The sequence below is a fragment of the Athene cunicularia genome, assembly GCF_003259725.1.
Source record: "Athene cunicularia isolate RWA chromosome 3 unlocalized genomic scaffold, athCun1 chr3_part1, whole genome shotgun sequence".
NCBI lineage: Eukaryota > Metazoa > Chordata > Aves > Strigiformes > Strigidae > Athene > Athene cunicularia.
The window spans coordinates 31,925,528-31,952,261 of record NW_020799097.1 but is presented as its reverse complement, the minus strand read 5'-3'; the positions used below and the strand labels follow the sequence as shown (position 1 = coordinate 31,952,261).

The 26,734-nt window shown below is 37.1% G+C and overlaps 1 protein-coding gene across 8 annotated transcripts in view; it reads right to left on the bottom strand.

Annotated features, from left to right (window-relative positions):
* COL19A1 (collagen type XIX alpha 1 chain) overlaps positions 1 to 26,734 on the bottom strand; it is a 205,037-nt gene that overhangs the window by 105,626 nt on the left and 72,677 nt on the right. For 7 of the 8 annotated variants that reach the window (XM_026846123.1, XM_026846122.1, XM_026846121.1 and 4 more), the window contains 2 exons: positions 23,927 to 23,971; positions 324 to 377 (listed from right to left, as the gene is read on the bottom strand). In XM_026846123.1, coding sequence (XP_026701924.1) covers positions 324 to 377; positions 23,927 to 23,971 — 99 coding nt within the window. The remainder of the gene's footprint in view (positions 1 to 323; positions 378 to 23,926; positions 23,972 to 26,734) is intronic. The other variant, XM_026846127.1, reaches the window with a different exon arrangement.

The following is a 26,734-nucleotide window of genomic DNA, read 5'->3' as shown; positions in this document are numbered from 1 at the left end:
AGATTATCCAAACAGGAATGATTCTCATCTACACTGTGTTGCTTTAATCCCTACACTTGTTTCTGCTTATCTCATGAGCCCTCCGCAGAAATATCATGGAACCTACCACATCCTTAACCACAGCAGTCCAACCTAAAGGCCTAAGAACTCACATCTCATCTCAATGCATCTCTTTTTCTTTCCCCATCATCTTGTGGATGTTAATTCTCCAGGCATACACATTTTCTAAATCCACCACTCTCCTTACATAAATTCTGAATTTCATTGCTTAGCCATCCCCCCCAAAGTCTGTAACTTGACTCTTCCATTATAATTCAACTTACCTCTCTTCCATGAATGCCTTCTGGTCCTGGTTCTCCTTTATCTCCTTTTTCACCCTAAAATAATGAATATTTAGTTTATTATATACACAAGACAAATACAAACCCGTGACACTTTTTAACAGGAAAAATATTTTAAGATTCTGGTCTGTTCCACAAAAAGTACTACATATACATTGCTGGCTGAACAAGCAAAACTATTTCTTACATTCCAACATAAATTCTTTCCAAAGAAATGCCTCTGAAACACGTCTGGTGCTCTGAGAGCTATAGTTCTCTGTACTTTACAGTGTCAGTGAACATCCATAAAGACTCACCACAGAAAAATATTCTTGGTTCTCACAGTGCTCTGAGAACATAGTGGTAAAACAGAAACTTACACCGGGGAACAGTTTTCCTCTTGAAAATCTTAACACTGACATTAAATTAATTACTTTCATTCAGAGACCAGTTTTTAATAAACAGTTCTTGTTTTAAATATCTGATAACAAAACTGTCCTCAGTATTATCACTTGTCTTTGACTCATACTGGTATATGGTTCACTGACTGCATTTGAAAAATTGAAACAATTTTTGTTCTGAAAATTTTCTCACAAGTATGAACAATGTTATAAATCAAAAGAAAAAAATGGTGGGAAGGATCCTTCCAAACTGACTCATTCCTCTGTTTACTCATGAAACACTGACTAAAACCCACAATATTCTTTCTAGGGTACATGAAAGGATTCAGTTCTGTATTATCTCTAACTACCACGCTATTCTAGTTAACACATATTTCATCAAAATGAACAAAATACACCTGTTTAAGAAGCATAATTTAAGGGAGAATGTCTTCCAGAATGAACAAGTCTAAACAGCTCTATAATTGCATCTCTGTCACTAGACTGAAGTTTGTCAAATCATAAAAGTAACGTAATTCTGAGGACTAACTTTACTAGAGTCAGGCTCTTCATATCGATCAAAGAAACTGAACAGCCCTGCACTGAATTTCCAGTATCTCCAGGGGACCACATTTGTCTGAGCAGAACCTATTAATTATGTCAGCATCATCTTCATAATTCTGTTAGGTAAATGGTACTGAACTGAGATCATTCAGCTAACTCCATTTGTGACACAGCCCTGATTCAGAGCTATTTCTCCAGTGGCAATGACAGAGGGCATTTCATCTAATAATCAGTTTTGCAAAGCGAATTTCTGTGAACTTTCTCAAACAACTGAAACCTACTAACAAATCAGCAACAACAAACTGTGAATTTAATAATCCCATGCACAAGATGGCTTCTTTAGTTCATCTTTTCCATTTTAATACATCTTGCTGATAACAAACAATGCTACACATTAGCCTGTATCATACTGGTTTTTTTCCTCAAGTATTGCCCTTCTTGCTTTTCAAACCCTGGACTCCCCAACCCAGATAAATCTATGCATTTATTGCTAAAGTAGTTACAAGAATTTAATGCTGCTTATTTTAGTAAGTTAAACTATAAAATCCTTTTTGTTCTATGGATTAAGGCCCTGGTTGAGATAGTAATTTTCTTTCACTGTCAGTTTTTAAAAATAACAGTCAAAGTCCCAAACTTACTACTCTTTTTTAAATAGCTCACTTAAACTTTTAGAAGAAACTGTCAAAATGACATTTTACTTTTCATCACTGTGACACACCGGACATTTAATACTGCTTTCATGATCTTTTGACTAATACTAGTTACATTGCTGGTAGCATGAGCTACAAAGCCACACACTTGACATTATATCTCCTTATCTGAATATATTTCTAGAAGATTTAAAACTACCTCCAATTTATGGAGCTGTTTTTTATTCTATGACTTGTTTATCTGCTTTCACACTTTAAGAGAAAATGATATAAATATGAACAGATTTGCTTCAGAAGTAGTAGAATCCTGTAAATTCCTTGATTTATAGGTGGAAACCTAAGGTAAAAGTATCTTGTCATAATTTTTTATGCAACACAGAATCCTGTAAATTCCTTGATTTATAGGTAGAAACCTAAGGTAAAAGTATCTTGTCATAATTTTTTATGCAACACCTTCATTTACATAAAAACCTAGACAGAGAGCCTAAGCTAAACGACCCTCCCGTCACCCTCACATATCATTTGCCTTCATGTTAGGTGAGCAGCATGTGTTGGAGACCATGCCTTTTTCTTCTACAGCAGGCAGACGGTAACTTTAAAATGCCAGTGGGCAGTTCTAGACACATACAAGTGTGGTTGTTGAATGTAGAGAAGAAAGAAAAACTCTGCTCCTTATGATTTACAAGATATTCAGATTTAAGATGTTTGTCAGTTTCTTAGATGAAATGATGAAAAGCATCCCCTGTCAATGAGCCTTGGACCTCTGCAGAGTCCCTGGCTTTCTGCCAGGTATGTGATTCTACTATGAACATATTCTGACTTTTTAATGGAGTAAATGATTTGTCCTTGCCAAGCCTGCTGTATGGAATGTCTGTGCCCTCTGTGAAGCCAGAATTCAAACAAAACAGAGGTCCAATTTTTACAATTTATTCTCATGAGAACTGAGCCAAGTCACGCTCATTTCTGCCTTTATGGAGTGCACTATACTGCATAATTAACAGCTTCAAAACTAGCCAATTAGCAGAATCTCTGAAGCCATTCTGCAGTGTAGAGGCTGTTAATAATCAACATTGTGGCTTACCTCATAGATTAACAAAAAAGAGAGAAAAATGTGTTAATGTTGTTTCTTATCTAATCTTCCTGCCTGCTTATACTATATTCAGATGAGACAATTAAAGACTATTTATTCTAAAAAACAGGATGACAAAACTGTGGAAGTGCCATGCCTTGTTTATTAGTTAACTAAAATTAATCCAATATAACACTGAGTTATTTGTATTTCTTTGGGTGCGTTCTGCTTTCAATTACCCCAATGGAACAAGCTGAGGGGTTTGCTCTGGTACAACTGCCGGGATGGATTCAGTCTGCTGTGTGTAATAGCGGATACACTGAATTCAGTGATAACGTTCTTTAATTAGAGCCAGGGGTTCACACATGGCCCCTGCAAGACAAGAGTACCAGCCTTCAACACACTTATCCAACTAAGAGGCTACCTCATTTTCCTTGCATGCTACTTTCTCATTGTAAAGGCAAAGTAATGGATCTGGAAATAAAATACATTCCTACCTAAAAATTACCTAAAAAGGTAAGGTCTTTTTTGCAGCGCTCACTTGTTAATGGTTCTAATAATGAATTCCTGATATCCTTTGTTCCAAGCATTTTGAAGTACCATTGTTAACAGTAGCTGAAATACTGTCCAAAGTATGCAAGCTATACAGTAACACTCAGTGTGGATAACTTACCATTTTTAACATCTGAAACTGTGATTTTTACCATACATATCTTTAAGACAACTATGCCTTTTTTTGTTGTTGTTTTTGGTTTTTTTAAACTCACTCTTCTGTGTTTTGCTACAGCTCTGTCTCAGCAGAATACTCTAAATACTCTATGTGAATTTTCTCGCAATCATTTCTCCACAGTTTCTTTTAAACTGAAACTAGCTCATAGTAATGCTTATTGATTTTTCCTAAATAAATTATGAATTTAAAAAAGTCAGCATCTTTGGTTCAAAAATACCCTATGGCTCTTTTGGCTTTTGCTGACAGATGTCTGGAGAGCCGGGGTTAGGAAGGGCTCCATCCCAATAACATTCTTATTGACTGACCTGTAACCCTTCTGCAGAATGTGGGATAGTATACTTCAGGAAAGCAGCAATACTCAGAGTGAAGCACCTGAGGATTGCTGAGACACTATATCATTTAAAAGAAGTGGAAATCAGGGCAGATTAATGATCTTGAGTGACACAAGAAGATTATTTCCTAACAGGCTCTAACCCTGTATCACATCAGACTATTACCTAAGCAGGGTCAGAAAGAGACAGCATAAACCACTGCAGAAATATACTCCTAGTTCTAGTAAATTAAATTCAACAGTAATGTCCTGGAAGGATGTCACCATGAACCCTGTGTCTTCCCAAACCCAACTATTTAGGATACTTAGATACTGCAGGAAAGCAGGTGATCACAAAGTTTGATAGGCATCATGAATTCAGAGAGCTCAGTAGATACACTCATCAAGAAACTGTGACCGAAAAAACCCTCTAATTCCAAACTGTGCCATCGCTGTCTTCTGAAAGAACCCCAAACAGGTGTCAAGCCTGACCAAGCTGGATAACATGTCAGGAGAAAGCTCTTTCCTTCCTGCTTCACTTACACAGACTGAGCAATACTGAAGATGTTCCCACTGGCTAACTACTGCTTAGTGTCGCGCATCACGCTTTTAAGCAAGCTCTAAGCATTTCTAAGATGGTGAGCCTATATAAAGGCAAACTACCAACTCAACGCAGTCCAAAATCTGAGGCACAGAATGACCTGAAGCCAGGCCAGCCTGGCTCCAAAACTGCACTGATGAACTGCCTTTTCCTGTCAGCAGGAATGAGGAAGCCATTCATTTTTATTCTTTGTAGAAAACCCTTAAAATGCAAAATGACTTTCATCAATCAGAACAACTATCAAAAAAAATCCAGTCTAATAAATGTTACAGTGTAGTGCTCTCCAAATGGAGAAATCAGATGAACAAATATCAAGTAAAGAATAATCCCTGTAGCACTACTGCAGAAAAGGATCTGGGGATTATCATGGATCACAGAGTGAGCAGGACTGTAACACAAAGCTATTTTTAAAAGGCTAAACTCCATTCTCCATTTGCTCATTGCAAATTGGAAAAAAACAAGTATTCTGGTTTACTTGCCACTGATAAGAACAGTGAAAAACAGCATCTAGGTTAGGGCATCATATTTTTCATGGAACTTTGTCAGCTTTTAGGTATCTGCTCTTCCCCAAATCAGAATGATAGCAAGTTTGAAAAAAAAAAAAAATCAAATTTAGGAGGAAAGAGTGAACATGGGGCACACTGATGAATCTCAAATATGCAAAAGAATGCTATAAACAGGACAGTAAGCTTCCCATAGTAATTATACAAAAACTGGGTTTCATTTGTAGCCAAAAGGATTTAGATTTGGGGGGAGGGGAAATTGGAATTAGAAAGGCAGAGAAGTACTGTAATGACCTATCTAAGAACAGAATGAAATCGCCTTAACTATAGATTTTGCTTGAGAATGCTCCAGACAGACTTGATGATACTTCATTGTATGTGTGTCTTTATGAGGGTGAGGCAGATAGAACCTTGTACACTCTTCAAGGATAACATTTCCTACAGACTTCTCCTTGGTTCTGCTGTGATTGCTCTGCACTCTCACTCATGCTTCCTCATACAAATATTAGATGTGCCAACCAGGAATGAGGCACTGCTGGACTTGTTACTCACAAAGAAAATCTGCTTTGCAGTATCTTGGTTACTGATAGACTTGGCTGTAGTGATCACGATATTGTGGAGCGTGGGATCCTGCTGAGCACACTGAAGGTTAGGACTAAGACAAAAGTCTTAGAGTTCAGAAGAGCCAACTTCAGCTCGCTCAGAGCTCAGTTGGGAGGGATTCCATGGGAAGCTTCCATGGAGGATAAAGGAGATATCAAGTACTGGGAGTTTTTCAAGAACATTCTCCTGGAAGCACAAAAACAGTTAATCCCCTTTAAAGGTAAGGGAAATAAGCAGAACCAGGGACCACCATGGCTTAACTTCAAGCTTCAAGCTCAAAACCAAGAGAGAAGCATATCAGAGATAGAAAAGCAGACAAATACCCATTAGGAACTACAAGGTCATTGCCAGGGCATGCAGAGATGCAGCTGGAAAAGCAAAAGATCAGCTCAAATTGAAATTGGTAAGAGATGTGAAAAACTACAAGAAAGGGTTCTTCAGGTACATAAACAACAAGCAGAAACAGAAGGAAAATATTGTCCCGCTGTTAAACAGGAGAGATGAATCAGTCACCAACAACACTGAAAAGACAGACATTCTCAGCACTTTCTTCACCTCTGTCTCTACCAGCACCGCTGGGTCCCAGGCCTTGGGAAGAAAAACCCAGGTTGATGCAAACACAGAACCACTGTCAGTGAAGGAGTCATACAGAGGGAATAATCTCTCCAGGCAAGTGGTGGATTCCCCAACATTGGACACTTTTGAGATTCAGCTGGACAGGGTGCCAAGAAAGGTTGGACCAGATGATCTGTGAGGTCCTTTCCAACATGGTATTTTATGATTCTTGGAAAATGTGACAAAGACACATGTTAAAATAGTTTTACTTTTTCTTAGGATGATGTCCTTGCTGGGTAATGATTACAGTGTTTGCAGGAGGCATGTGTCTCATGAAGTCTAATTCTCTCACTTAATATGTAAATTATCTTTTTTCATTAAGGCATTGAAAGACAGACAAACATTAATTCAAATGCCAGCAATATAGAGGATAACAATATGACTGAGCTGCTTGTGCTGTCACCGTGCCATTATCACCAAGCACAGTGATTCAATAGTATGGCTTCAGAGATAAAGAACAGCAAAATAAAAATCAAACCAAGTAACACAGATGAAGCAGAAATGGAGAGATATATGCACTCTGAAAATTTAGTAACCTCTTCAGTTTGAAGGACTGTATCCATATTTGATCAAGTCATGTAGTTTAGGCATACTTTTACATTCATCATGAAAGCTAAACTATAACATTGCAACATCCACAAACACTGGTTTTGAAAATAGTCTACCAATTCCATGGCACCCTGGCAGGCAATAAAGTGACCTCAGCTACTGTCTTATGGAAATCTTTTTCTAACATAGGCTACAGAACTATGATATACTTGAGAACTAAGCCTTCAGAAAACTCAAATTCTATTCTTTCACATCTCGAAAATGCCACAGCAAGGCTACTAGCAACAGCTTACTAAAAATACAAGTGCACAATCCTTTGATCTCTTAATATGTTCCTTACAGATCTCTGAATCTCACCTTGGTCCTTATCTTCCATTTAACCCTATCTTGTGGAAATCTAAAAGATTGCCTAACATTCCCTGATGTTGACCTGAGGTAGTAAAGATCATTAGTGAAATAGTAAAAGGCATTAAATAATACCACGATAAGCAGAAAAAAAATAAATGTGTAGAATACATAACATACATTTTCACCTAAGAGACTTGCTAGGGTAAAAGAAACATAAAGACACATATAGCCAGCACAAGAAGAAAAAATACTGAGATTTTGGATAATTCCTGCTTGTTAAAATTTACACAAGAGTAACCACAATCTAACATCTAGCTTTGCTATTCAGTAATAAATGCTCCATCACCTTTCTTTTTTTTTTTTTTTCCAAACCTTTCAATATCAAGGAGACAAGCCAACCAAAATCAGCATCCAAAGCTTTACTCTTTTTGGTAATTATTTGATCGTATATTCCCAAGACTTCACTTGAAAGAAAAATTCTTAATCCAAGATTAAAGTTTTATTCATAAAAATAAGAAAAATAATACAATCTAAAGCATGAGTTATCTGAAAGCAGGTTTCAATCACCTAGATAATACGTATTCCTAACATCCACTTGAATATATTAATACTCTCTTCAGACAAAGTACAATCAGTTAGGTAAAATGTGTTTATAAGGAAAAGTCAACTAAGCTTTTTCATGGTAATCTTCATCTGCAAATGCTCCTTGGTATTTACATGCAGAAGCTTTAATGGATGTAAACAGCTTTCTAAAATAACTCAAAGCTTCCCAGAAAAAAAAAAACAAAAAACAAAAAACCCAAAAACTAAACCAAACCAACAATATGATGTTTATTTCAAGAATTTGCATCTACAGAAAGAAATCATAGAATATATTTTAAAGACTCTAAAAAACCCACTGTGAATAGTAATGGATATTCTATTCTTTACTCGCTCCATCTGGCTGAGTTCTATAATACATTCTATATATGCAGTATTGCTTCAGTTTAAAAATTGGTGTATTGTGCACCGTTTATTGTGCTATACCTTTCCTCATAACCCAAAAGCTTTCCAAACTATAAAGACTCATGAATTCAGTCAGACAACTCATACATGCAACTTTTCATGAAGAGGTTACACAGGGTACATTCATGGTCTAGTTTTCCTCTCCTTTTACAGTGTCTCTGGCTAATCTCATCTGCAAATATAATCAAGAATCATTTCTATGAGTCATCCTTTACACTTCTGCTCCAGACTTACCTCCTGTCCAAGCGAACACCTTAACTTTTGAGTACCTTCTTGTTGATACCTAACCATTTGAATAAGTTTTAAATATTTCTTTCAACATGTGTTTCCTTGAGAAAGCTCCCTCTTTTGTCACTGAAAAAACACTGGTTCTATTGGTCACCGAGAACTGGAATAATCTTGAAGTGAGTCTCTCAGATACAAACCACATTCAAATCATTGACAAAACCTTTTCTCAGCTACCAACAGAGCTACCACTTTCATGCAGACTTGATCCCATTATTTTCAGAAGTGCCCTCACATCCTGCTCTCACCTACCCATAGAAATGTCATTACTAAAACTCTGTTCATCATTTATCTTCTTTGCTGGTTCTCACACACACATACTTAAACACTGGGAAACCTACGTACCAAACTCTGTGCATCACTTGGCATTGCAAGGCTCACACAAAGCCACACCATTTATCCCCATTCAATAACCTCCTCCTTCAGACCAGTTTTTCTCTGGTGTGATAAGCAAAAAACCCTACACAATAGGTGAAGCATTACCTTTCACATCATTTATTTTTTAATTAACCAGCCGAGTCTGGTTGTTCTGTAGGTATCCATCTGTCTTAAATCTTATATTTTAATTATAATATCTTTGGGATGAGATAAATGGTCTACTCTGTACTGTGCCTAATGTAAAGGAATCATAATACATGTTTTGACTTGCATAAATACATGAGCTTTTACAGAATTTTGCTCTTACATCATTCACAAACAAAACTAACAGTTGAATTTGGCTCTAAGTTTCCAGCATCAAACTCCACAATAATTTTCAATTTAGGTATCTTGAGTTAACTATCAGTAGATTAAAACCTGAAAAGAAAAAAGGTATCTCATTTAATGAGCATATTATTTTTCTCTTGGATTTGACTTCCAGCTACAATTGTTTAAAATTTTATCTGTCTTTTAGTGAGGAGGTTTCTGTTTATACTGGCTTTGTGTTAGTGTTGAATGAAGATTTTTCCGTAGGAGGAATAAATGAGTCTCTTTCAAGGCTGGTCTCCTAAAGCAACCTAAAGCCAATCTGTTCTTGTCAACAGTTGACAAATGGTATTGCTTTCACAGAACGTAGTATTTTTTAGACACCCATGCTTTCATGGTTTTGGCACGCTGTTGCTATTGTTATTTAGACTCTAAAAGATATTCTGCAGATGGTTAAAGCAACGTCAAGTGTTTGCGCAAGCTGATGGACTGCTATGTCTTTTCTGCAAAGGCTGTACCTCTAGCTTTATTTCTTTCACATGAGAACCAAAATAATGACTATTAACCATGCTCATCAGACCCACACAGACAGCAATATCTATTACCTCTATTTTCTTAGACTACAGTAATTAGTTTATTAAGCTCATAGAAATGTATACTTTGGACCAGAAACTGGGGTTTCAACAAAGCTCTCATGGACCCTGGTACAATCTAAAGGTGCAATGTGTTTACTCTTCTGATGGATATTTATCTGAGGAGGAGGCTTGATCTGTGTTCAAAATAGTCACTCCTTGCTCAGTCAGACTTGCGAGGTCAGTTCAAAACACAACTAAAAACGTAGGAAATGTCTGACTTTTGTATAAAACTTAATAATTATAGATTTAATGCAGGAAGTTTTCTCTCTTTTCAAGAAGATCAGAATCCACAGCTCCCACCTTCTTGGCAACTGTCCATACTTCATATAACTAGGATGCCAGGCATGCAATCAATTGTCTTATCTCTGTTTTAGATGGACCACTGCGCAGTGAAGTCTGAAAAATCAATGGGTTTAGAATAAATAGGCAACAGAATGTTCTGAAGCTTACTGAAGGGAAGTAAGTATCTTTAAAAAGGATATCTTGGGAAATCTGAGCTGTATCTACTGGCTCGCTATTGACAACAGAAGGAAATTTAGGTTAACGCTGGCCTTCAATAAGTACATAAAACCCAGAAAAGGGTACAGTGAAAACTTCTTTATCTGTGAACAATATATATTGGCCTCATCATATGAGGAAGATCAACTCTATGCTTCCCGCACACATCGAAGATAACTCAGTCTCCACTCACTGTCACAGAAACTCTGAACTTCTGTTGTAAATTAGCTGCTTTTCTAAGCTAGCTGCTTTGGTTTCTTGAATTAAAATTTAAGAATACACAGAGGCCAATGAGTGTATTGTACAGCATAGCAGCATAAAGCTGCTGATCAGGTTAGCTACATTAGACACATCCATACAATTTATCATTCTTTAACTTTTGTGCAGTTCTTTGATAATAGACTTAATACATTTGACTTGTGTGCGTGCTATGCCAGGTCTTCTTCAAAGTAAGTATTTTCTAGGTATGTCTACAGTAGCAAACAGTGTGGCACAACAGAAGATGACCTAAGGAGCAAATGTTGCAGAGTACTAGATGTTCGCACTATTATGTATTTTGTTGGAGCTATTCCAAGCCTTCCCTGGAGTAGCTTTAGTCTGTTTTCATGAGCTAAAGAGCCATTAGCAATTGCTGCACCTCAGGCTTGTTCCTTCAGTTCTTTTGGTTTAGCTTCATTCGAGAGGAATCACATTGTTCTTCTCCAGCCCCAAAAGTCATCTATACAGGACTGCAGCACCTTGTGGTCATTAAAATATGCCTATACTTCTGGAATACCTTGGTTGCTGTAGAAAAACCAGACAGCAGTCTGGAGAAACACAATCTGCTGGGATATAACCCAGTGAACAAAGACTTTTTTTTTTTTTTGTCAAATAGTTCCCTGATTTGTTTACTTAACTAGGCATCACACAAACAGCTTCAATAGCAGTGCACAGGGATACTGGGGCTAAGGAAAAGCAGCTGGAAAGGAGTAGATGAGGGAGGAAGACTGTTTTTATCGTTGACAGTATTACCTTAACAAACATCAACTACAGCTAAGTGGAGGAAAAAAAAAAGTGCTTTGGAGACTTAAATACACTTAAACATGTATGCTGCTGACTCTTCAGCAGTAATATCCACATCTCTGCAGGTTGTGGAATGCTTCCCCTACTTACAACACCAAGTTTTATTTTTCATATATTAATGAACAAAGGTTCCGTTGCCTCCTGTTCTACAGTGACCAATGTTTCTTCTTTCGTCACACGCTGTGAATTCTGATACTTATCCTAATGGCAAACAACTCTCACTCAAAATTCCAAGAGCCCATTTTGGGAGCCTACTGACTTAAGCACATGTATTTAATCTCCAAATTTACTTCTTTGCCTATTTTAGAAATATTTAGAAAAAAGAATAATTTTTTTAAATGTCTCACAATATGAAGTTAAAACCCATAAAAAATCCCATATAAAACCCACACGGCTGCATGAGAACATATGAGATTTATGCTAAATGATGTTTTTCAATATGCATATTTATGCTAAATGATGTTTTCCAATATTGCAGCATCAATAATGTTTTATTAGATTATCCTATGGACTCTTATCATTAGATACCTGTCAGTACTTGCTTTTTCATAAATAATAATCCTCTGCAACAGTGCGTACAACATAATCTCACTGATAGTAGCAGCTGCAGTGTACTGATGGCCTCCTTGCTGTGGAGCCCTGCCAGCTCAGTCTTACAGTGTATCTTTGCTCAGCAACTCTCAAGAACTGCCTCCCATTTGAAAGAAAGGAAGGAGACTCACATGTCATGAGCTCTACTCAGTTCACTATGTTAAAGTAATATACTGCACCTGCCATCAAGGAATTCAGTTGTGCTTACTCTCTATTGCTGTAATGCTTTCTTCCTCCAAAGCCTCCTTTCTGGCTTAATGTTCTTGGTAAAGAAAGCTTTCCTTTAATAACTGTACTGCAGCAAATCATAAGATTTAAGTCAGAAGTGATTTAATTTAAAAATCTGTTACTTGGTATGTTACTAAATATTGTTGTGATTGTATTATATTTCCTAGAAAGGGATGATTTATTCTAGTACACACATAAATATGTATATAAACATCCAAGTGTATGAGTGTAAATGTGCACTTTCAACTGGAAATCAAGGAAATACACTCACTCAAAGTTAAACCTATCACCAGACCTGGGATCAAGACAAAATATTCCACCTAGATGACACGGTCAGAAAATACTGAGAATAACAGCCTTATGAAACTACAATTTTTAGTCCTGGCTAACTCTAAGACCAGATCAATGATATTATCTGAAGTTATCCAGAACCCATGAGATCTGTAAGGAGCTGAAGTACTCAAGTTATGGTACAATGTATCTACAATGCTTCTCACAGCACTTTCAGTTAAAGACAACTCTTCTCAAAGATACTATGCTTTTGGAAAAGTAAAATAGGGAGAGGATGGACCACTATATGTATGAGTGGGTGTCTGAACAACAGGAAAGGTAAATTATGAGTCAGAAAAACGAAGAGAGAAGGCACAGATAATCCAGAACGGGTAAGAAAATAGCAAGCAGACCAAAAAACAAATAAATCCAGAAGTGGTAAGAAAATAAGTTTGACCAAAAATGACTGGATGTTGAACTTCAGTCAGACCCATTTCTCTGACACTATCTTGTGGGAACATCCATATGATGGGCTATTTCCAGGCCTCTTTCTAATCCAATTGAGGTATATTTAGTTTGCAAATTAATTCTGTTCTGGCATTTCTTATCTTTTGACTCAGCAATAATCCTTTTAAAATTCAGTCTGTTCAGATTAATAAATGGTAAACAACAAAAATCATCTGTCATAATGAATTATAAGGCCTTTCACCAAAGATCATCTGCGGAGTCAGAAGAGAGAGTATTTTAATTCACAGCAATAAGCTTTATCACTTGAGCTAAAAGACAAGGTTGCTGCAGCAGAGGATGACCCCTCTCTTCTGGTGAACCAGAAGCACAAGCTGAGCTCGGACACCTTCCAATCACCACAGAATACGAACAGTTCACTAGCCAAGCTGATGAAAAGCAAGAAAACCAGAAATTCTGTATTCCATTTTTTTAATCCAAAAAGGAGTTAAGATTTACTACTCACGGATGACATCCAGACCACATATCTTCTGGAAGGCAGCCCAGTCAAATGGAAGGGCTAGGACACACTAGAAATCTTGCTTTTATTCCCACATTAGTACTGATATACCCCACTTTGGCTTCTGAATATCTCTCTTAGAAATACACATACATATGTTATCCATTCTTCTTGCTTTCCCCAAGTAGCCCACTCCAGATCCGTAACTCTACCCTCTCTCCTGTACACAACTGTCCTGACCCAAGCCCCAGCATTCAACCCACTGGTGCTACACAACCCTCAGAGTTGTTCAGTGGGAACTGGGACCTCAAGATGTCTATGTAGAGAGAGGATGATGCTGTGCTCTCTACCACTGACAGTGGATATTTCTTCGCTCCTCCAGAATATTTTCTCACATGCTAAACGTGCAGCACTACTTACAAAAACTGCTACATTAAATTTAAATTAATTACCATTTATCAAAATTACTGTTCAAAATGTTTACAGCCTTAGCTGTTTTCAAACTAGTACACCTTTTCTAGGCATCCATGGCTGTAATGGTAACCAGTCATCCATCTCTGGATATGTCTTCACAGAAATCTCCAAGGCGGCACAGAAGTAACCGTTACTGGAAGCAGTACATCCAACAGGTGTGGCACCCTGCTCATGCTGTTAAAACTTACAGCTCAACAGAGCGCCCACTCATGAAGATGTAATGCTTCTTATACTCCAGACAGCTCATTCAGAACAAGGCCTGGCTGCACCTCATGTGCCTTCTTGCCCAGGGCTCAACATCTGGGCCTACCATGCAAGAGGCTTCCTATGTTGTGGGAGTAATTGGAATTTGGAGAGCTTTGTGGACTGAAATAAATTGTACTCAATACATTTAAATGGCCATTTTCAGTTTAAGATAAAACCAAATCTTGGTGGAAAGAAGTCAGATGGAAAAAGATATCTTTCTAATGCCAAAAAAATGCACATGTCAAATACTATATTTCTAATCCAAGGCAGAAAGTGTTTGAGAGTTCACACCAGCATTTAGGTACTGGCAGGGTCACTTCCCTCCTCCATGTTCTTGGCAAGACATGAACTGTTCACACTCAAACCTCATAAGGAAAACCATTTTGAGGTACATGACTAAATCTGGTGATGATACCAAATTATACGGATAAAACAGATGATGATGAACTGTGAAAAACTCAATACGGGCACGATGAAATGAAATCACATGGCTAAAGAAGCAGAAATGAAGTTCAGAGTAAGTATATTTAAAATGATGAGGGTGGTAAAATCCTTATGTAGCCGTAACATCTGTGAACACAATCACAGCTTCCTACATGCAATGACTGGTAATGGTCAGTTCTAAAGGACCAAGAGTGAGATCCCATGGCCACACTCAAAGCTAAAGATAGGGTAAAAATGGAAGTTCCATGTGAGGAGACATTAGGAAGGCACAGAGAACAAAACAAAGAATTTTACTCTGATACTATATACACTGAAGTTCTTGCCTCTACCATCTTTAAACACTGTGACAGAACTCAAAAACATCCAGAGGCAGCTAGTAAGGTGATCAAATACAAAACAGTCTTCAAAGTACGAGACACTAATTAAGCTGGTATTCTTAGATTTGGAAGAGACAGCTCAGGGATGCATGGTTTATGGTTATTGATTCTTGATTGATATTGAAAAAGAGAACAGGAATCTGTCAACAGCAAAAGTAGGGAACACTAGATTAAATTAAGAGGAAGCAGGTTCCAAATAAACAAAAGGAAGTGGTTCTTCAAACACAAACGCCATAATTCCTCACCACAGGATATTGCAGATGCTCAAAGTTTACATGAATTCAAGGGAAAACTGCACTTGCTAATGGGAGAGAAGTCCACTGAAGGCTACTAAATTCACTGAAAACACATCCGTCTGAGATCAGAGTCTCAAATAATTGGAGGCTGGGAGAGTACATGGGGTGAAGCACTGTACTTGAGTATTTTGTCCTTATGCTTTTCCCTGGGCACCACTTCTGGCTATCATTAGAAGCAGGATGCTGAGCCTGATGAACCTTTAATCTGACCAAATGGGTATGTGTAAGTAAATTAAACAGTGATACAGCTTGGGACCTGGAACTTGGTCATCTATATCATTAAAGTGATAGACCCCAGCTGTGAAGGTCTCTTGCAGACATTTCAATGAGTCCAATTAGCATTTCCCCATATAATTCTCAGGCACAGTTCAAAAGTTAGCATAGGCTAGGGACTATTCCCAACAGGCAGTTTTGATTAAGCCTGTTTCAAATGGCAAGAGAGTTAAACAGTATGAAGATGGCCAGATCAAGCCAAATACCACAAAACTACAGGCTGTCCTGGTAGCGTTTAGTAGGATAAATGCCGATGTGACTGACTGTATTACAGGTAGAGACTTCCTGTAGTATTAACAACATGCTTTTTCCCTGGAGTATCTGTGTATAGATGTGTCTCTCTGTGATTGTATATAAAAATCTGTCAAATAAAAGCACTTGCATGCCTATTCATTATGATGGCTGTCTCATAAACAACGTTTAACTTCATATGACTTGAAGAAACAAATTCTAAAATGTTACCCAAAATGTCAAAGCAGAACAATCTTACAAGCAAAACAAAGAAAAACATGCCCCCCAACACCTAAGCTAAAATGTGAAATGGGTGACTAAACAGTTACAACATGAGAAAACTCTAATACTTCCCTATATAGCATTAGGAGACAAGTATGAAAAAACTCAGTTCACATTTACATCCAGCTGGAAAAGCACCCAATCTTCACTGCATGAAATAGGATTTAAATGACTTTTTGAAATCTTCCCCCTGTCTTAATAAAGTGTCTGTATTGATGGTTAGCAAAGGTAAGGAGCCACATTTCCAGCACAGTGGCACTGACTCTACCACCATCCAAACAAACCAGGGAATCGGACCCTTAACCTATAATGCAAAATGCACGATCTTCCATTACTCAAAAAACCATTCAGACTACCATGTCTGTATATGCAGTGGCCATGATTACATCAAGATTTGCAGCTTGCTAATTTACTCTTCTTTTTTTCAGACTGAGGCATTTCTAGCAGAATCTACAGCTGACAAATAGAAGCACTGTATTAATATACAGGAGGGTTACTAACTGCTTCTCTTAATTGTAATTTTTTATTATTTTTAATTATAGAGCCTTGAGGTTTATGACTGTCTTCTATCCATGAGTAATAGCTTCTATTTTTCAAGTAGATTGGAAGCTCCCCCAGTACTTAAGCTGTCTTATGTGGACCAGCTTAATCATGAGATTTATGACACAGACATCAAACTACTAGAAAGACTAAATAATGACTAATTTCAAGCAGCATCTTAGAAAGAAAGGGTGATTACTGCTTCATTTACTTACGCTTATTTAAGAAAAGCATATTGAAGACCGTGAAATACAAGACTACACCTTGGGACACACTAGAAATTTGTAGCTTTGCATGTTGTGAATGGAAGACAGACAGAGGAGTGTTTTATTAGGTGTGATAGGATGAAGTAGAAAATGTTGAACCTCCAGGAAGTCTTCTTGACACTAAGATCTATTAGGAATTTGCTTCTAAAGGAAACAGAGAAAGCCCTATTTCCTGGGATAATTCAAATTGTACTTCACAAAATAGTAGATATATACAAAGAACATCCTGCGTTTAGAAGAAAATTAAGCAGATGACAATTTTTTCTACATTTAGGCTGGACAAGCCCCAGACTCTTTCTCTCTTCTCACATGTAAACACAGGCAAAAACACGATGAAAACATACAAAAAGTAAAGATAAAAGGAAGAAACTTTGGAAATAATGAATTGCTATCATGATTTTACTCTCAACGTTTCCCTTAGTCAAATACGTGTAACTTTTTTTATTTATATCGTTTTACTGAGAAATTTCAAAAAACTGCAGTAAAATAACAACTCTACCAAAGATCAAATGTTTACAAGCACATATCACAGCACATCTACTGCCACATAGCTCAGCTCCAATGATATTCAGTTTTAAAATCCTCTATTTCAAGTGTGACATGGGAGGGGAATATGCTTTGTAAAGGAAAACAACCAGCCAAGGACAACTGCAACTGAAAACTGCCATCCCCCTACTCTATCACTCACAGCTTCTGAGCCTTCTGAGGCATCAATCAGTACTGTGATTTAGTCTATGTAACAGCTTACCTTACTTGCCTCTGAAAGTTAAAACAGAAATAAGGATTTTGAAGCAGCTAAACAAGGCAAGGAATTTAACTTCCCAGCTCTATGAAATGACTAATATCTACTAGTGACAGTCCAGTCACATTTGCTCAGCTGTAATTAATATGTGAATGGGTTGGCTTTTCCATCACCACTATTCCAAATAAAACATAGTTTTGATCCTCACATGCTGCCAAATTATAATGAAATTTATAGAGTGTTCAGGTTCCATGTGTCCCACAATACTGAATTCTCAGTGTTCTAGCTCAACTACAGAAAAAAATCCCATATCTGTGAAGTGTACTACAGAAAATACATAATTCTAACCAAGAAGATAAACAAGATGACAGAAAAATGGTGGACCTGGGTAAAGAGTACTAGCTGGAGTAACCAAAGGAAGCAAGAGCCAGGAGATAAAAGAGAATGAATTACAGATTAAACAAAGAAAAAAAGGCATTTTAGAGGTTATTTGTCTGATTAAGTAACAGGCTTTGGGACAGTTCTGACTCCCAAGTGATGCACATACTTCAAGTATCAGAATAAATAATAAAATAAGACTTCAACCTCTGTACGTTTCAAGATCTCACACCTAACTTAGAGTCCATGTCTTGGTTAAGGTCATAACAGCTGTCAAGTTCAAACCATTGTTAAGTGCCCACTGATCTGAAGCACCTAAACATCTTGCCTCAGCAAATTAAGAAGCTAAAAATTACAGTATAGTAGATGTCTGCTGGAGAGGTGAGGGTTACCTGAGAGACAAACAAAACATTAGGTATTGAGATTTCTGAATTATTATTTTTTTTAATTGCTAGTGACAATGTATAACTATCTCCTCCTCAATGGCTGCATTTAAGCAACTCAAACCAACAGTTGCTGAGGCTAAGACTCTGCCCCATCTTTTTGTTTGGCGGATTTTGGGTTTCGCCATTTAGAGTAAACTGACAGTCATTAAATGATGCACCAAATAGCTTTAAGTATATGATTTAAGAAAACCTGGTGCTTCTAAATTTGTTGTTACAATGGAGGAACATTCTTTGGACCTTTTTGTTATCCAGGTTCCCCCTGGCTTTAAAATCTGTTATTCTGAGGGTTCCATTGCTTTTTGTTCCAACTTGGAGGCTTGTGACATACTTGAAGCAGGAACACATGTAACATCACTGCACTGCAATTTCGATATGGTCCAAGTTCTTGTTGGTGCCTTCTGCAGGTCATCCTCTCTATCAACCTTTTCCATATTTAATTCCTTTTTTACCATTTTGTATTTATAGTATTCCTCAGAGCTATTAAAACCAGGATCACAGATCTCTGGTTGTTAGAACTCTGCCTCAGAAACTCCATCTACAAACTGATCAGAAAGGCAGGTTTTATTTTATGTGTCATTGACTTCAGTGCCTGTTTCTCCTTCACACCATGAACTGTCAAAGGCTGACACTGATGTTATTTTTCAGAAGGTAATTGCTTTACATTGGGACACTGGGAAGAAATCAGTCAAAAAAAATAAAAATAGTAATAAGAAAACAGCAATACACAGAAGGCTTTAAAAATGAAACAAGAGGATTCAGCTTGCAAATAAAACTGTATTTAGAAGATGCAGGGACAGAACTTCAGCTATGGGAATTGCCATAGCTCAGGTGAAGGGAGATGTGATCAGACAGGTCAACAACTGCATGGCAATTTTAATACTAACAAATTTTAAGATTCTCCTTTTTTTGGCACTTAAATTTTGAAGACATCTTTAGATTTAATTTATGTTGAACAATTTATTTTGTAACTATTTGTACTGGACAATAAACTTTCATATGGCTTCAGCAAACCTAAGCTAAAAATGTCCCAGAGAATGTATACACAGTTATCATCCAAGCAACCACGTACAATGCTACCCAAACAAGCCTTCCACAACAGCTTCTATGAGGAAAAGAGCATCAGCCTGAAAGGTGATCAGATATTTAAGCAAAAGCACTGGTTTCCCCCAGATGTGCTGCTCCAAAACAAGAGTGTGTGAATGTATATACACATCTTAAGAAATCTGCCTATAACCTATGTTGGTGAACAGTATTAGTCCATACTATTAGTCCATACTATTAGTCCATAGTCCAAATTAAATGTACATTCACATCCCACCCTGACAATATTTGGAACACCACCCCCCCAAAAAAAAAAAAAAAAAAAAAAACAAAAAACCACCACAAAAAACCCACCCAACCCAAAACATTATCACTTATTGTTCTCCTTTTTTAAGAGGGTTTTATAATGTGAACACATGTGCCAAGTGAGAAAAATATCACATTCATGTTCGCTATTCATAAAATCATTGGATAACTAGGCTGGACGTGACCTCAGGAGGTCTCTAGTCCAACCTCCTACTCAAAGCAGGGTTCAGCTATGGAGTCAGGCCAGGTTGCTCATGTCTGCTCTTGAAAACCTCAAGGAAAAGAGGCTGCACAACCTGTTCCAGAGCTTTATTGTCCTATCACAGAACACTATTAACTGGCCATTATAAACAAACATGGATATATGTTGAAAAACAACCTGTCTTGCTGTTCTCAGTACTTAATTAGAAATCAGTGTGATACCTTACATAAAATTGATGCTATTAACAGAAAACAGTAAAATAATTAAAAACACTCTGATCTCCTGTATTTTCATGAAGCAAGTATTTCTTAAGTTTATACCATTTTCTGTAACCAGGATAAAAAGTGCAGATCACTGGAAAAGGAAATTACTTCCATAATAAACAACAGCGTTAAAATTAAAAACCCTTTCCTAACGGCTACACAGCATCTTCCTTGCTGCACTTCCATCCCATTGCTTTACATGCACTATGGACAGAGCAAATATACTATTCTCTTTTTTCCTGCAGCAGCGTTACATATTTGAAGAGTATTTATGTATTTATTTTCAGCTGATTCTACACTAAGTAATCTGCATTCATGGAATCCTTCCTCAAAGGTTATGTGTTCATGAGCACCAGTCATTCTCAGCGCTCTCCTTTCAAAATCCTTTAAATTGAAGCCTTACCAATACCAAATAGCTCAACACTATTTAATTAGCGTTGCAGACAATATTCCACTTTAAAACATCCTAGTAAAAGTCTTTCATTCGATACTGCCCGACTTCATGTACCTGTGTTCAGCTTCTGATCCAAATAATCCTCAGATACTAACTTCTGAGTAGGTACTATTTGATTTGGTTTCTCGTAGCTCAGATTTATTCTCCCCTGCAGGTAGTTGCACTTTTACCTTCTGCATTGGATCCTTTTTTTTTTTTTTTTCAGGCTACATCTCTGATTTGCCAAGAACATTTCTGGATTTTAGTTTTCTTCTGGTTATTTTCAGTCCCTCCTGACTTCCTATCATCATAAAGTATAATGCTCATACTTTCTATCCCCTACTGTAAAATTACAATTATGGACAGTATTAGAACAAGGATGGATCCACATGATATAATATGTCTTCCTTCAGCAAATCAATTAAAACTGCTCTCTGAATATACTTTTAAAGTCATTCTACAGAAGGGTAGACCAAAGTTTCTGCTGCAGTTATTTATAGATGCCTCCTGTATCTTTAATTTACGTACAATCACTCACTTCTGCCTCAGTGATGCCCCCAGAGCTTGCTCTGCCAAAGCAGAACGTAGTACAGCAAAAGCCAAAGTCAGCTAGTTTGATTTAGTGAACTAAAAAGTATAAGGCTGAGCTGGTTTCAAGTATTCAATCCTATGGAATGATATGGTCACCAAAAAAACCAAAAAACAAACCAGCACCGTTCATTTTAATGTACTTCTGCAGAGTTTGCAATGGCACACACCCCATGTTTAGGCAGCTGTATCCCACTTTAGGTGATATGCAAAACAGAGTGCACAAACATTATCTTGCTCCTTAATATGCAGGACAAAGCAGAGTTTTTGATATTAGGAAAAATCAAATTTAAAGTTTCAGGCTCTTTAATCATGCTTGTTACACACAAATTAGTACATCTATTTTATTTTGTGACACTATGTTAAAATGCAAACGTGTTGATACATTTTTAATACTGGAGTTCAGTCACTGGAAACTCAGGACTGTTCTTCAATAATTATTTGAATTAAAGCTAAATTGAGTAACTGCTAAAGCCCAGGCTGGGACTTACTTCCCATAATCTTAAAACACACGCTTTCCTCACGAATCATGATGTGTATCTTCTGATGAGACTGTCCCAAATTAGTTTTGAGTGATAGCTGATAATTAAAGATCCTTCCACTCATATATTTCCCTTTATTTGAAGGGCAGATGAATACACTGTTAACAGTTACACTGGAAATACTTTTAAATGGGATCTTTTAATTAACTTCTGAAATTACAAGACCAAAAAAAAAAAAAAAAAAAAAAAATGTAATTACCAGTGGCTGTGTCATTTTTACCTCTGCATTAAAATAAGGAAAATCAAGCAAAAAGAGTGGCAGCAACAGCTGAAACCACGTGCCTGTGTCCAAACACAATTTATTTATAAACCCTGAGGAAAGCATAGCACAGCTGCAGAGCAATTCTGAAAAAAAAAAGAAAAAAAAAAAATCCACAAGCCCTTCAGAACTGATGAGTAACGATGCCACCAAGAAGGAAATAAAATCTGTTGGTAGAGTCAGAAGCACTCAAGTTTAACAAATGCTTTTTTTTAGAGGCTGAATCTTCACATTATAAATGTTAGTTGCTATGGATGCTGGCTTGTACTTCCAATACTTTGTCCTTCCTGGTTACTAGAATACTTCCTCCTAAAACAACCTCCACAATTTAAAATCTGCTTAAGTTCTGTTAATTCATAACATGCTTTCTTTAAAATAGGAACACTGGAAAGCTGTCTGACACTTTTGAAGAGGTATGGTGGGTGAGTGAATATACCCATGTCCAAAGCAGCCTAACTCACAAATATATTCCACTTTTTAAAATTCAGATGCTGTCATCTACTTTTCATTTTCTTCAGTCTGAATATTGTCAGAATAGCAGTATCTGTCGTTCTTCATCTTTATGATACATAAATTTAGCAGAAATGCTTTTCTGCACCTTTTTTTCTGACAGTGAGCTGAAGCACACTTCTATGAAGAACTCTATGATCCAAGAAAAGACTATTCAGATTGCCTAACCCAAATTAACTAATCCAAAACAACTAGTGCAAAAGCAGTAACTTGGCAGTAACATGATTAGAAGCTGAAGATTCAACCATAAACTATCACCACTGTTACTTTAATTCCTATTAGATAAGCTAAGAACAGTCTCTTACTTGCACTTGTCCCTCAACAGAGACTTGGCTTTGGTGACCTGTGAAGACCTAGTTGACTGAAGCCACACAAGAAGATTAGGTTGAGTGACTCAGGGCTGGCATTCTGTCAGCCAAGACAGACTTCCACAGGGACAGTGTAGTTCTCATTTTAATGCACAAGCTTTCAAACTGTTTCTGGCCACTGAGGATCATCTGTAAATAGGACAAACTCCCTCAAGCTCCATATCCGATACCCACTAGTGAAGAACAAGGAAGAGCTTCTCCAGGAATTTACACTTGGAAACATTTTATGGCTGTCACGAGACTACGAATGTCCTTAGGGCAACATGTCAGTCCAACAGGCAGAGACTGAATTTGCAGTCTGAGGAAAAGGTAGATGCACTTGGTTTAGCTTGGCCACTTGCAGTCAAGTCCATTCACTGTGAGTCAGATGCGTGCAGGAGACAAAACCCATGTTAACTACTGTGTATGTACACAGAAATATATAAATGAAAATTAACCTTTTTTAAATTGGTGGTCATTTATGCTGTAGCAAATTTTAAATTTTGCTACTGCAGTAAATTTATGTTCTTAGAAAAAAAGTATGTAAAACATTTAGTAGTTATGATCAACATAGTAAGTTCCTATAAAAGTGCATTTTTAATACAGAAAAGCAATGATTAAGTCCTATAAATACCTACACATAATTTCATCATACATTTCTTATTGTATAAATAAACATTTACTAGTTACCATAGAAATAAGATAGCAGTAAACACTACTGGAGTCCAGCGTTTACAGTTTTGTTAGAATTCATTATTAAATCTTTTCTTTAAAAAAAAGTGTTTCTAAAAGAAGAACTAATTAACAAGCATAAAAGTCTCTTTGTTCTTAAGCATTTCAGGAATTATTTACACAGGAAAAAAAAAAGTTATTCATGAAAGAGTTAAGGCAGATCTTCAGGACAAAGCTCTACTTGGTTAGCCACATATCAAATTGTTAAACTGAAAAAGTAACTAACATCGACAGAATAATTTACCTTTGCACCTTCTTCACCTTTACTACCTGCAAAACCACGTTCACCCTGGAACATAAAACAATAAAATAAAAATCTGAAACATAAACATTCTTCAAATAATTGCATTCTTTAAAATACTTTTATTGCACTGAATTTTTACTATGGGATTAAAACAGATGAAATCATTTGGAAACTGACTGTCTCTCATTCAAAAAGGTGTGAAACCTCTACAAAAAGAGACACTTCTTTCCCCAATTTTGTCGATTAACAGTACTCAACCATTTTTCCATTCAGCCTAAGGGATTTTTTTTGGCTCTAAAAATTCTGAACTATTCATTGATGTTAAATACACTCATTACAGTCCTGCTGCTGTTCTGCAGAACCAGTTTTAATACATTTGTTCCGATGAATACCTTCATTTTAATTTTTAAACGACTAGTCACTGTGAAGGCCTCCAAAACCCAGAACAGTTGAGAAAAATATACAGATACAATTTACTGAAAACTTATTCTTTTCACTTTGAAAACCACATCCAATTACCCAAGTATTAAAAAAACCCAAAATCAGGAGTGAGTTTTGAAATATTAAGTCAAGCTCAGCTTATTTCAGCAAATTGAATTCTTTATTTGATGATCTTTCAATAAAAAGACCTGTTACCAATGCTCCTCCAGCTCAAATTTGATAATTTTTAGCTCAGAAAAAAATCTTCATGTACAATCCTGTTAATATCAATGTTAATCTTTGCCAAATAGTGTGTGGTCTGGCTATAACAAGTATAACACCTGCTTTAGATCTTTATTAATGTATACTTGTATGTTTTGTGACACATACAGCAGACATACAGCCAAAATGATATACTTGTAGCACAAAACCCACCTAATTAAAAAAAAAAAAACCAAACCCCAAACATTTGCTTTTTATTCCCAGTCTCTAGAATCCAGTCACACTGCCTCAGTACAGTACATGTGTTTTTTACAGGTCTGAAGAAGAAAAGACAGGAAAATTTCCAAAGTAAAGCATAGGGTATTTTTAAACTTACTTTCTAAAAATTAGAATGAGCAATGTCTAAGCATGCTTTCACCCTTCAGAGAGTGTTGTTCCTTTATATAGAAGTCTAAGGTTTAAGTGAGGTTAACTAGAACAGCAGGCTACAACTTGTAAAATTCCTATCAGCATTTTGTCAAATCTTTCAACTGATATAGCTGATATAGATGTACTACACATCTGGGAACTAAATTCAAAGCTCTGGAGATGTGCAGATGTACAGACTATCAAATAGTTCTGGATTTTTCATCAAACACCTACAGTGGCTGCCTTTTGTTTGTTTCTTTTGGCTGGGGTGGCTCATGAAATCAACAGCTTAGGGAGCAATTTTAGAAGTATGCCCAAGACCAAGCATGCAAAATAGGATCTAGTGAAATAACCTTCTGTATATCCTCACCTAAAAATGACTGGTTAATGACTAAAATAAATACCGAATCTATGCAATTTCTGTTCTGCTCATCTTTTTTTCCTTTCTCACGAAAGGCTGAACCAGATGATCTTTTGACGTGCCTTCCAACCTGAGTTGTTCTATGATTCCCATTCTTCTCCAACTGTTGGACATGCAACACAGCAAACACTTATTCACTTTTGGCAAATTCTTACAAGAGAAGTGTTTTCTTCACCTAGCTTTGCCATTTGTGAGACTGCATATCCTGTCTTTACTCAATTCCCAATTCATTAAATAAAATTATTCTTAGATAGAATAAAAATTTCTCTCATTGTAGCTTGTGTCCATTGTCTCTTATTCTTTTACTGTACAACTCTGACAAGAGTCTGCCTCTGGCTCCTCCACACGCTCCCAGTAACATATAGGCAGCAATGAGTCTGCACACCACCCTCCATCCTTCCCCTTTCCAAACCATTTCATTTTAAGGCTGAGCAAGCCCAAGTCCCTCAGCCTTCCCTCTTATTTATATCATGGGCTTCATGCCCTGACCATCTTGGTGGGCCTCTACTGGGTTTGCCCCAGTGAGCTGTTTTTTCTCCTCTCCTGGGTTGCTCAAAACTCAACACAGAACTTCAGATGTGGTCTCACAAGTGCCAATCACTCCTCATCTGCTGGACATTCTCTTGCTGAAGCAGCCCAAGATGCAGTTGGCCTTCTCCACCACAAGGACAGCTAGCAGGACCCCCAACTCCTTTTCTGTACATCTGATTTCTAGCAATTTGGCACCTAGCCTGTACTGTTGCATGAGGCTATTCCTTCTCAGAGGCAGACTTCATGTCTGCCTTTGTTTAACTTCGTCAGTTGTGTATTAGCTCATTTCTCCAGCATGTTGCGGTCCCACTGAATACCATTCTTGCTTAACTTCCCCACATTTAGTAACATCCAAGAACTTGCTGAGAATCCCATCATCCAGGTTATTAATAAAGACACTAAATAATACTGGCCCCAGTATCACCCAAGGCAGCTGACACTAGTTACGAGGTAGCAGTTGGACTGTATAGCAGTTATTCCACCTCTGAGCCCAACAATTCAACCAATCTTTCATCCACTGTATTGTCCATTTATCCAGTCTATATCTCACAGCTTTGACTACAATGATATGGCTGGAGTCTGTGCCAAAAGCCTGGCTGAAGTCAAGGTATACACATACACTGCTGTCTCCTAATCCACACAGTCATCTTATCAGGGTAGGCAATCACACTGATCAGGCACAATCTGTCCTCAGTGAATCCAAACTGGCCATTCCCAGTCACCTAATCCTTCATGTGTTTAGAAATGCCTTCCAGGATTTGCTATATTATTTTTCCAGAGACAGAGGTCAGGCTAACTGGCCTGCA